This window comes from Mirounga angustirostris, unplaced genomic scaffold (genome assembly GCF_029215605.1).
Source record: "Mirounga angustirostris isolate CCGP_5_RB_7025 unplaced genomic scaffold, mMirAng1.0.hap1 SCAF_12, whole genome shotgun sequence".
Lineage (NCBI taxonomy): Eukaryota > Metazoa > Chordata > Mammalia > Carnivora > Phocidae > Mirounga > Mirounga angustirostris.
This window is the reverse complement of record NW_026991720.1, coordinates 109,062,531-109,074,592: the sequence shown is the minus strand read 5'-3', so window position 1 is coordinate 109,074,592 and position 12,062 is coordinate 109,062,531. Positions and strand designations below refer to the sequence as shown.

Genomic DNA, 12,062 nt, shown 5'->3' with positions numbered 1-12,062 from the left:
ACTATAACTAAAATTTTAATTAACACTTATAATGATTAGTGATATCAGTTGTGGATCAATCTGTAATGTTGACTTTATATGTTGTATACACTTTTAACATATGGGAGAGAGCATTTATTAAAAAAAGAGGTTCACTTCTTAAATCTGTATTATAAGAAAATCAGAGCACACTTTAACAATTTTAAAATATTATTGAAGTACACCATTTTTGATAGGAAAAAAATCTGGAAGAAATAATAACTAAGCCATAATGAAATAATAGTCAAAACTCCTTCCCCAACATAGGAATCTCCTCTACAATGATCCTAATGAATGGTTACCCAAACTAGAGCATGATGATGGAAATCTCACTATCACAAAAGGTAAGCCTTTTGATTATTGGGAAGCACTATTTACAAAGTCTCCTGCTGTTCTGAGCTAAAGCCTGTACTCACTGTTTCCAATCCTGCAATGTGAAAATAACTGAGCTTCCCCTCCCTCACTCATCTCACAGACCTTCTAAGAGTTGAAGATGGTTTTGATATCAATACCCAAGCCAACCCTTCTCATCCCAATTCCTTATATCATCTATATATGTCAAAGTTTCTAGGTTCTTCTACTTCCTGGCTAAACTCTAGGCTGAGAACAACTGGATATGAAGTAGGATGAAATTAAACTGCTATACAATCAAGTATGGCTCTTTATCTCCTTGGATTATAGCTATGATTTATTTGATACCAAATCCCTGGTCAACAAGGTAACCCCAATTACCACATTATACTTGGGAGAAAACAGAATCAGCTTTATAATAATGTTTTACTACTCCATTTGCAGAAATGCACTGCAATAAAAAGTTAGGACAGCTAGTACATTCTCAATACAATTCTTGAAAAATGCTTTGAATATTGATGTTGTTTTTCTATAGCAATACTTATAAGGGATGTCATTATTGATATGGTCTGATGTACATTAACAATTTCATCAAAGATATAAGCCTGTGACCCAAAATTAAAAAAAAATTGTTTTATAATCACTTTTTAATAATTATATTACCTGGTACCATAATCCACAACCACCCAATCTTTTGCAGTTCCTGTGATAGCATCATGATGTTGAAACAGTCCCAAATTTCTTCTGGCTTCTGTCAGTGCCATGTAATGGGATGATGAAAGAAATTTACTTATCTTGTATTTCTGAGCTTGTTTCAGGGCGAAATAGTAAAGAATTTCAGCAGCCCTAATTGTATAAAACAGTCATTAATTCTTATTTCAAAACAAACATTTACTATTTAAAATATGTGGTACTGATACAATTTTTAAATGCATTTTTTAAAAAATCCACATTTCAGCACAATTGATAAAAAAGATATTGATAATAAACATTCCTATAAAACCATCTAGGTATCCATCTAATATATCTAGATTATCAATCATCAGAGAACATCATGTCTAAATTGATATAAAGGACGCTTGTTCTAGATGGTCCTGGAAAGAAGCCAGTGCCCACTGGCAGCGAGATAGGTGTACTTATGTATAACATAGTGAAAAAAAAAAAAAAAAGCTCGAAACAGCAGTAAAAAGTGGATAATGGTTGCTGCCCTTTCTTCTCTCCAAGATCAGCCCAGACACATACCAGGAACTTCATCACCAGAAAGCCATTCACTCTCACATACATACATTAAAGGAGAGACGGTGCAGAAATGGTCACATGAGTGGGAGACTAACAGTGAAGGAGAGGCAGAAAGCGATGGCCTGACAGCTCAGTGACAACAGCTAGTCTCTGCGCTGAATGAGAACATTCAACAACTAGAGGGAAAGTAACAATATAAACTGAAAGGTGATAAAACATATGCTGTCGCTTCTCGTTTATTTTAAAGAAAAAACACTTGGGCTTACGAGTAGTTTTTGAGCAAGAATATGGGGACTTATCATTTTCATGCTTTATTTTTTTCATCAGAGGATATGGTTCAAGACAGGTTTCGAAAAAGTTCTTTAAAAAAGAGATATGGCTTGGGGTGCCTGGGTGGCTCAGGCGTTAAGCGTCTGCCCTCAGCTGAGGTCATGGTCCCAGGATCCTGGGATCGAGCCCCACATGGGGCTCCCTGCTCCGCGGGGAGTCTGCTTCTCCCTCTCCCACTCCCCCTGCTGTGTTCCCTCTCTCTCTGTGTCTCTCTCTGTCAAATAAATAAATAAAATCTTTAAAAATAAATAAATAAAATCTTAAAAAAAAAAAGAGAGAGATGGCTTGATGAAGTAAAAAGTTTAAGAAGGTTCTTTATGCCAAACATATTAAGAAGGATGGAGAGAAAACCAAGGCAGCTTGAAAATGTATCACAATATAAGGAAAAGGATAAATTTAAAGTACTCAAAAAAAAAATTGTTTTAAATTTTGAAATAATTAGAAGATACTAAATAATCTCTGCCTTTAAATTCTAATCTTTCTAAAATTCATGGCAGGAGAAACACTAAGTTTGAATTAAAGAAATTGTGTATATATGTTCATCTATACCCATAGCACATATTCCTGGCTTTGCAAAGAGTACCTATATACATATAGATATCCCAAAATGTAAAAAGGGGGTTTAAAAAATATTTTCTTCTTTATACTCTTCTATCCTATCCAAATGTTTTACAAATGAGCATCAAGATGAAATATCTATAATCAGACAATAAACTTATTTTCAAGTAAGTTGATTACATTTTGAAATTTGTCATTATTATATGGTTTTTGTCATTTTATTTTAAAGCAGAATTTTCAAAATATATTATTACTCACACTAAGTACTTCACCTTAAATATGTTCAATAAATTAAAATTGAATCAATATTTGTAACTCTTTGTCACTAAAAAATAGTTGACACTTTTAAAAAAGTGCAGTAGTCCAAAAGAATCTCTACATTACTTAGTACTTTCTCTGTTTTTATCATAGGTAGTTTAGAGTAACATAATAGAGAATTAATATTCTATTGGGCAAGAATGCATCAATCTCTCTAATATAGAAATACTATTTTATTACAAATACAGGAATATGTATCCATCTGGCACATTTGTGAATATCCCAAAAAAAGGCAAAGATCAGGCTTTTGAAATAATGCTGACAGCATGAAACAGTAAAAATAAAAAAAAAACACACTACTATACCAGAGTACAACTCTGGGAGAAATTCATGATCTTTATAAAAGGGCTTTCCAAAATGTACTATCTCTACCAGTACGGAGAAGAAGGTAGATATAACATGACTTTTTATTTTTAATACTGAGATTCATCATGAAAATTAATCATCATGAATTCATGATCTGAACTAAGCTGAAAGTGAACTCATCATGAAAATGAATTAAGCTCCCACGCTACGCACACATAGAGAGAGCCCCAGGAGCCCCCAGGGTGGTTCATCCTTACCAAAAAGCAACAGGACCCACAAAGATAGCTACTAGCCACGTGTGATTATTTATTTACATTTAAATCAACTCAAATTAAAGGAAATTAAGAGTTCACTTCCTCAGCCACACTGGTCACATTTCAAGTGCTCAACAGTTACATGTGGCAAGTGGCCATACTAAACAGTGCAGAAAACAGAAACAGAAGATTTCTACCACTGCAGAAAGTTCTGTTGGACAGTGACTGAAAGTTCTACTGGACAACGCTGGTTAGAGCGTTTTTGTTTTCTCCTGACTTTTCTGCTTTCTCCCTGTCACTATGCTTTTTCAGCCAATCACTCTGCCGCCATCAGTTCTCATCTCTTTCATGTTTTGCTCTTCTAAGCAGAGAATCACACCTATAGAAATACGTTTCAATAAATAAGAACTGAGGTGGAGCCTCTGAAGTTCTCCCACATATAAAATACATTAGTTTTAGATTGTGTACTTTGAGGCCCATATTTTAGCCACAGAGAGGCCCTATTTGTTCCTTGTGACCCTTGCTTGTTTCCAGCAATTTAGTCTGTCTGGCTACTGACCTGCAGACACACATAACAATGCCACTGGATATTATCACGGTGTGCAAACAATACCAGTAATTAATTAGAAACATATAAAACATAAGATACAGGAGAAAGTCTAATCAGATAAACTGCTTTTTTCAGAACAAAAGCCCATATAATAATCTGATTATGCACTGGAGACATAGCTCTGATTGCATTAAAATTTCACAATTACATTAAACACATCCCGATACTGCATACATGTTGTATATTATGCAAAACTCTATGCTATGCTATGTGCTATGATCACATAAAAAAGGTGAATAATTAATGTAGCTTTCTAAACGTAAATTTTGTACCTTAGATGGAATTCCAATATCCTATCCATTCGTTTGTAGAAGGGTCTGGATGTAAAGTAGCCGCTCCAGTAATGATCGTCTCGGTCAGCATAAGTGAAAAAATCTCCACTTAGAACAGGGAACATGGATTGGCTATTCTTTCTAATGGTTACATCTTCTTTATCCAGTGCATCAAAATAATCTGATAAAGTCCCAAACTGTATCTAATAAAAAAAAAAAAGTGACACTTATTCATCTCTACCTTAAAATTACTTCTAGCACTAAAAGGAAAAGTTAACAGTAAATATTTAAGATGCGCTTTCCAGTTAAGATGAAATTCTAGCTCAGATTTTACAAAACTCAAAAGCAGGGGGAAAAATATACAGTAGCTCTTTCACTTGCATCAGGTCCCAAATTAAACTAAAATAAAACTTACACCCCTAAGGGGTTAGAAGAACTACTGAGATATACAAATCTGTGGATCTGAAAACACCTTACCAATCTCCAGAATTTCAAAGTGTGCAAGGGTCAGGGAATAGAATAATTCAGAGATGAATAAAAGATGGGAGGAAGCAGCAAAAATAAAACATTTACATACAGTTTGGTTAACCATTAAGTATTTTCATATGTCATATGCACATACACTCCCCTGGCCTCCCCATCCCCCTTGCTTGAGCTCTCATAAGGGAGACTTTAAGAACAGCAGGTCATTAAAAAAATGGACTTTCTCTACCAGCAGGTAACACTGAATAGAAGTAAAACACAAAGAGTGACAAGAACTGCAAGGTTGACTGCTCAAATGAAAAGGTCTTTTGACTAATGATTTAAATTACCAGAACATAAATCCATTTTTATGAGCCCAAGCTATTCCATAAATCAAAGGAAAAAAGAAGTATTATACCACACCATGTAAACAGATATTAAAAGGCAGTGTTTTTAGAGATAAACAGAGAATTTAACAGGGAATGTATTTCTTTGAATATTAAGATGCTATTTTTGTTGTTTCCTACCACACACAGATACACACACACACAAACACACAGATACTAAAAGCTACTTTGATTCAATGTGGCAGAAAAATAATTAAGAGCAGTTAAAAACAGGGGTGCCTGGGTGGCTCAGTCATTAAGCATCTGCCTTTGGCTCAGGTCATGGTCCCAGGGTCCTGGGATCAAGCCCCACATCGGGCTCCCTGCTTGTGGGAAGCCTGCTTCTCCCTCTCCCACTCCCCCTTCTTGTGTTCTCTCTCTAGCTGTGTCTCTGTCAAATAAATAAAATCTTAAGAAAAAAAAAAAGAGTAGTTAAAAACAGTGAGTAGCACTCTAGAAGAGTGGTTAAGAACAGCACAGAACCTGGATCCAGATGGCATTGGTTTGAATTCCATCTCTACCATTTACCTAACAATGTGGTTTTGAGCATATTTATATATTGTCTCTGTGTCTGTGTTACAGCTAATAGGGTTCTAAGTAAAATGCTTAGAAACACAACTGGGAAATAATGGTCTAAGTTTTAGCTATAATTTTTCTATTGCAAAGGCAAAATTTCAGCTGGAAACATGATGATATTAGTAAGACAAATAGAAGTTATCATGTACCTGTGACACAATAAATTTTATAACAGCAAAATAGATAATTATTTCTAAATCCTTATGTTTACATCACAGAAAAGCAATTTTCAACAATATTACCTAGTCTCATCTTGGCTTCACCAAATACAATGTATCTTGGGCAAGTTAATATATTTGTGCCTCAGTTTCCTCATCTCTAATGGGGATAATTATAGTACCTACCAGAAAATGTTCAGAGAATTAAATAAGTTAACTAAAGTGAAGCACTTTAAAAAGTTAATAGCAGGGGTGCCTGGATGGCCCAGTTGGTTAAGCACCTGACTCTTGGTTCCAGCTCAGGTCATGATCTCGGGGTCATAAGATCGAGCCCCACATTGGGCTCTGTGCTGGGCATGGAGCCTGCTTAAGATTCTCTCTCTCCCTTTGCCCATCCCCACGCCCCCGCACCCCCAAAGTGCATGCTCTCTCTCTAAAAGAAAACGTTAATAGCAAATAGTAAGTACTCAAAAATTAAGTGTTATTTATTACTCACTTAACACATTGTAAGAAGCAGAATATAAGTGTGTGTGTGTATAACCATGAGGGTCACAAATGCAAAGAAATACAGCATTAACTTCAGGCCCAATAGTACAGACAAGCTCAGGGAAGTATACTGATAAAAGTAAAAAATATTCAACAATCTAAATTTCTGACTCACTTTCTCATCTATATAAAAAGGGATTTCTATGAGATAACAAAAATTCCCTTCAGTTTCAGTTTTAGGGAACTGTGGCATGCTACAGAGTTAATATTAACAACAAAGTATACCCTTTTAGAATATTGTAACTAATTTTTGGTATTAGCCAAGATGAAAGTATTTCCTTCTTGGCAATTGCCCCAGGCAAAGTTCATTTAAGTAGCCTGGTGAGCATTCTCACAAATTTAATTCAATCTCAAAGGACTGATATATAATCCTGTATCTATCCTAGAGTAGTTTCAAAAGAAATTATTTAAGAGTGAATTTTTCTATAGTTTCTTGGTAGCTCAAAGTACGTATTCCAAATAACCAAAAAAAAAGTAGATGTTTTTTACTTCAAAAGGCAACAAATTATATCTTTAACATAACCTTAATCTTAAACATAATCAAACTCCTCTATCAGAGCAACATATGAGAAAAATACATAAATTGTTAAATAAGTGATGACCAATGGGAAACTGACTGGCTTGGTTGGTACAATGTCAATTTTTTAGCCATCTAAATTCAATTGCTTACTTGGGTTTTTCCTTTCATTAAAAGAAAATAATAAACTGAAGCTTCTGGCTTGGACAAAATAACTTCAAACATCCTACAGAGAACAGATACTAGATAAACCACAGAGAGAAAAAAAGCTTTTGTTTGAAGGTATCTAAGGACAATCAAAGCAGCCAACACTTGAGTGACAAAAATTCCAGAAAGAAAGGAAATGCATGAAGGTTACTGGGTACAAGGTTAGAATGCAAAAGTCAACTGTATTTTTATACATGGAATATACCACATTCATGGATGGCCTAATATTTGTAAAGAAGTTAACGGTACTCAGATTGATCTATAGGTTCAATGCAATGCCAATCAAAATTCCAACTTTTTTTGGTAGAAATTTAAAAATTGATCTTAAACCTATACAGAACTATAAAGAAAACCGATGCAATCTTGAGAAAGAAAACAAAATTAGAAGACTTATGCTATCAGAAATTAAGATCCATTCTAAAACTATAGTAATTAAGACAGTCCGAGACTAAACAGACAAAATTGAATAGAGTCTATACAAGAGCCACACAAATAGTTTCACTCAAAATTAATGAAAAAGATGATGCTGCAGTAAAGTGGGCACACTGGTCTTTTCAATAAATGGTGGTAGATACCCATATGGGCAAAAATGCACCTTGATCCCTGTCTTCATACAATTCACAAAAAAATCAATTCCAAACAGATTACAGACCTAAATATTGAAGGTAAAACAATAAAGCTTCTGGAGGACAGCTTCATAGGAAGCGTATTTTCATAATTATGGGGTATAAACAAAAATTTCTTAAGCAGAACATGACATGGAAAGGAAAATACTGTTATATTAGATTTAATTAAAACAAAGAATTTCTGTTTATCAAAAGACAGCATTAAGAAAGAAATTAAAAAACAGGCTCACATAGTGGGAGACAATATTTGCATAACTTTTATCTGAAGGAAGACTCAAACCAAAATATATAAAAGAGTTATAAATGGTACAAAATAAACAGACAACCCAATTTAAGGAAAAGTCATCAAAAGATTTAAATAGTCACTTCACAAAAGAGGATACCTAAATGGCAATAAACTTATGAAAAGAGGTTCAATTCATTAACTACCAGGGAAATATAAAATAAAACCATCATATCGATCATAAAAAAATAAAAATGAAAAAAAAATCCTAACAGAAAATCTGAGTAAGGAAGTACAGCAACTGAAATTGTCATACAATGCAACGACTAGTGCATCTATTTTGGGATACCATTTGGCAATATCTACTGAAGTTGAGCATGTGCATACCCAGTGACCAAAAATTTCTATCCCATTTTATACCCACATAAATTCACATACATGTATATAAAAACATGCACAAAATATTCAAAATGGCTTTATTTGTAATACACAAAAACTGGAAACAACCCAAATGCCCATCAATAATACAATGGACAAATTGTGATGTATTTATCAAATGGATATTAAAGATAATATACAGTATTAAAATTGAATATACTGTGGGGCGCCTGGATGGCTCAGTTGGTTAAGAAATCCAACTCTTGATTTTGGTTCAGGTCATGATCTCAGGGTCATGAGACTGAGCTTCACATTGGGCTCCGCACTCAGTACAGAGTCTGCTTGAGAGTCTCTCTCTCCCCTCCCCCTGCCCCCCCCCCCCCGCTCATTCAAATCATTGCCAAATCTTACAAAAGTAACCTTATTTTCCCTTCTATCATCATGGTTAGTGTTTTTTCTTTTGAAATGATACAAGAAGGAAATCTTAAGTATGTGATCCTGACACTATGACCTGAACCAAAATCAAGAGTTGGATGCTTTTTAAAGTGACTTTACAAATTGCCCTACTGGGCAAAGAAGGAAATAGGTAAAATACAAAAATCAGTACTTTAATTCTTTAGAATGAGTGGTAGATCTTTTTATGGATCTCAAAACCATTCACTAGGAAGATGTACTTAGGGATAAAATACCCATCTGCATATGCCATCCCCTAAGTAAATGTTTGTGTATCAGCTTCATCTTTGAGGAGATTATAGAGATGATTTAAACATAGACCTAAAGTTCATAATTTGGTAGAAATTCAGTTGTAAGTATCTTGAATACACCTGGCATTTTATTTAAGTTTATTTAACTATTTAATATTATTTACATTTACTTAATAAACTTGAATTCTCCCTACATAAAATGTGACCTATCATCAGCTTTCTAATTTCCTAAACAGTAACATCTCTTCCTTTCTGTAGTATTTCCACAAATATTCTACTGTCTCATAGGTTAGTATGTGAATATAATAAACACATTGGGTAATTTTCTCATATAGGGTCTAATATAGGACTCTTGTTTGAATCCTGACTCATGAAACATATGCTTAAAAAAAAATGCCTGTATGTGATCAGGAAAATCTGAATCTATCTGGATATATGATAATATTGAATTATTGTTAATTTTTTAGATATAATAGTGGCATTATGATTGTATTTTTAAACAGAGTCCTTATCATTTAGATACATAATGAAATGGTTACAGATGAAACTACATGACTACTATTTCCTCCAAAATAATCCCTGGGAGAGGGTGAGAGAGGACAGTGAGGCACAGCTGAAGTGAGAGTGACCTCGAGTTGATCAGTGTGGTAGCTGAGCTATGGATATGGGGAGGCAGGGGTCAGGGGAAGTGTACTTAAGTTGTTCTCAAAAATTTAGGGTACATTCAAAATTTTCCAAAAGGGGAAAAAAAAAAGAGAAAGAACTACAGGTAAATGATTAATTTTGGAAGTCTTCTCAACTAAGAAAGATGCTAGTGTATTCTCTGGACACAAGACATTAATTTGCAAAATTCATGACACGTTCATCTGCATTGCCCGTCACATTACTAAAATCACAAGGATGCAGCCGTCAGAGAAACAAACTTTTGATGCTGGTAGAAAAACAGGACATCACTGAAAACTGAAGATCACAACTTAGTAGGTACATATTTACAACTACATAAAAGTAAAGTCTCTTTAATGCTGTAGGAATGGGGGGAAAGGGACAACTTCAGAAATGCAACTATAGTACTAGATAATTTTCTTCTTTAAGAACTACACTCTTACATACAAACTACATATTCTAGGAAATATTGGGATGTGGGACAAAGAAACTAAGGCTGTTGTGTTTTAGCCTCATTTAATAATGAAGGCTCAACTTCAAATACAGTATCATAATTAAATATTTTCAAATTACCTTAACATTATACTCAGGATGAGAATTCATATAATCAAAAAGCAGCTGATAATTCTTATACTGATGATCCCATTCTATGAGTTCACAGTAGCGAAAATCATCTCCTAGTGGGGCCAGGACAACTGTAGTACGGAAGAGCTTTGACTTCTTTCGGTACTGATCTAGAAGCATCTCAGCCCTACAAAAGAAAAAGGAAAATAAGAACAGTACTAAGAAAACTACAATGGGGCAACTCATTAAAAAGTGTATTATGTTAAAAGAAATTGTTGTATACTTTACCTGTATTCTAGGTTAGTATGATTTATAAGGCAGATTTTTTAAAACTACTATACTAATTTTCATTATCCACTTAAAATATTCATAAATTTTGGGGTGCCTGGGTGGCGCAGTTGATTGAGCATCCAGGCTTTTGGTTTTGGCTCAGTCATGGTCTCTAAGTCATGAAATCAAGCCCCGCATTAGGTCCTGTGCTCAGCGCAGAGTCTGCTTGGGATTCTTTCTCGCTCTCCTTCTGCCCCTCCCCTCTGCTCTTTCTCTCTAAAATGGATAAATAAATCTTTTAAAAAATATATTCATAAATTCTTACCAGAGAGAAAAACCCACAGGTTTCCAATGGATTATCCTTAGAGAAATAAAGTCACATACCAACTTTGACATAAAATTACTGGGAACATCAATGGCCTCCTGAAGCCCTGCCATAGACACTGGATCCCAGATTGCCTGTATTTTAAAATAATTTAGTCCAAGAAGACAATAAGGATTTCTTATCTATATAAACTTTGAAGTTGGCTTTGACTCAAGATGCCTTTCTCTAATTTGATCTAAACTTGCCTGATTACACATAAAAAAATTAATAGTTTAAATGAAACCAATTATAGAACCTGAGTTCCTCTTCAAACGGAAGAAAAACAACTCACTTAACACCTGCCATCAATAAACTGGATATCTGTCAGTGTCCTTCTCAGGGCTGATCAACAGATAAAGTTTTGGAGATCAAATAGCTTTTTTGATTTCTACCTTCCTCAGATCTAACCCATGAGTCCAAAGGTCAGCTAAATACTAAATGTGCTGATGTGTTTTTATATTTCATATTATTCTAGTATTCTGCAGAAAACCTTTGGGGTTGAACTGCTGAATGCTGAACCGGGGTACCATTTGAGGAAGTCTAGGAATACAAAGTATTTAAGAGGAATGGCTTATAAAAATGAAATTAAATAAGCGGATGAAGAACTCAGAGTAGTTCTCTATGTTTGTAATGCCAAGCTTAAGAAATCAGTGATAAATGACTAATGTGCTTTTTACCCAGTATTCCAATTTTCATTTCTAGGGTTATCGAGAAGTTCCAATTCACAATATAAAAACTTACGAAAGAAACTCAAAGACCATCAATAACGGAACGAAGTATTTTATAGAATTAAAAACATTTAACTAAATTTAGAAATTCACATGATCTTTTTATACTGATAGTCTCTGAAACTGCTTTGCAAATATTAAATTATTAGCAAAATTCAATAACTTGGTGAGTAAAATATAACCATAATGTTCTTACATAACATAGTTTTCTGAGATTAGCGTTCAGTAGAGTACTTAATTTTTACTAATAATTTACTAATATTCCACACTTAACCAAAAATAACCTTGGATTATTAGTTATAATTAAAAAAATACATGTCTAATGAGATTAATCAAATAGAAAGAAAAATAAGAGAAAAAAACCAAACATATAAATCAGATATGAGAAAGATACACTATGACTGAGCATCCAATCAGATTCCCCTAGGCAACCA

The 12,062-nt window shown here is 34.1% G+C and overlaps 1 protein-coding gene across 1 annotated transcript in view; it reads right to left on the bottom strand.

Moving 5' to 3' along the window:
• LOC135362175 (alpha-mannosidase 2-like) overlaps positions 1 to 12,062 on the bottom strand; it is a 165,070-nt gene that overhangs the window by 87,530 nt on the left and 65,478 nt on the right. Inside the window, exons 9-11 of the mRNA XM_064575597.1 lie at positions 10,276 to 10,453; positions 4,257 to 4,459; positions 1,033 to 1,215 (exon numbers count right to left, since the gene is read on the bottom strand). Of these exons, the coding sequence (XP_064431667.1) occupies positions 1,033 to 1,215; positions 4,257 to 4,459; positions 10,276 to 10,453 (564 nt within the window). The remainder of the gene's footprint in view (positions 1 to 1,032; positions 1,216 to 4,256; positions 4,460 to 10,275; positions 10,454 to 12,062) is intronic.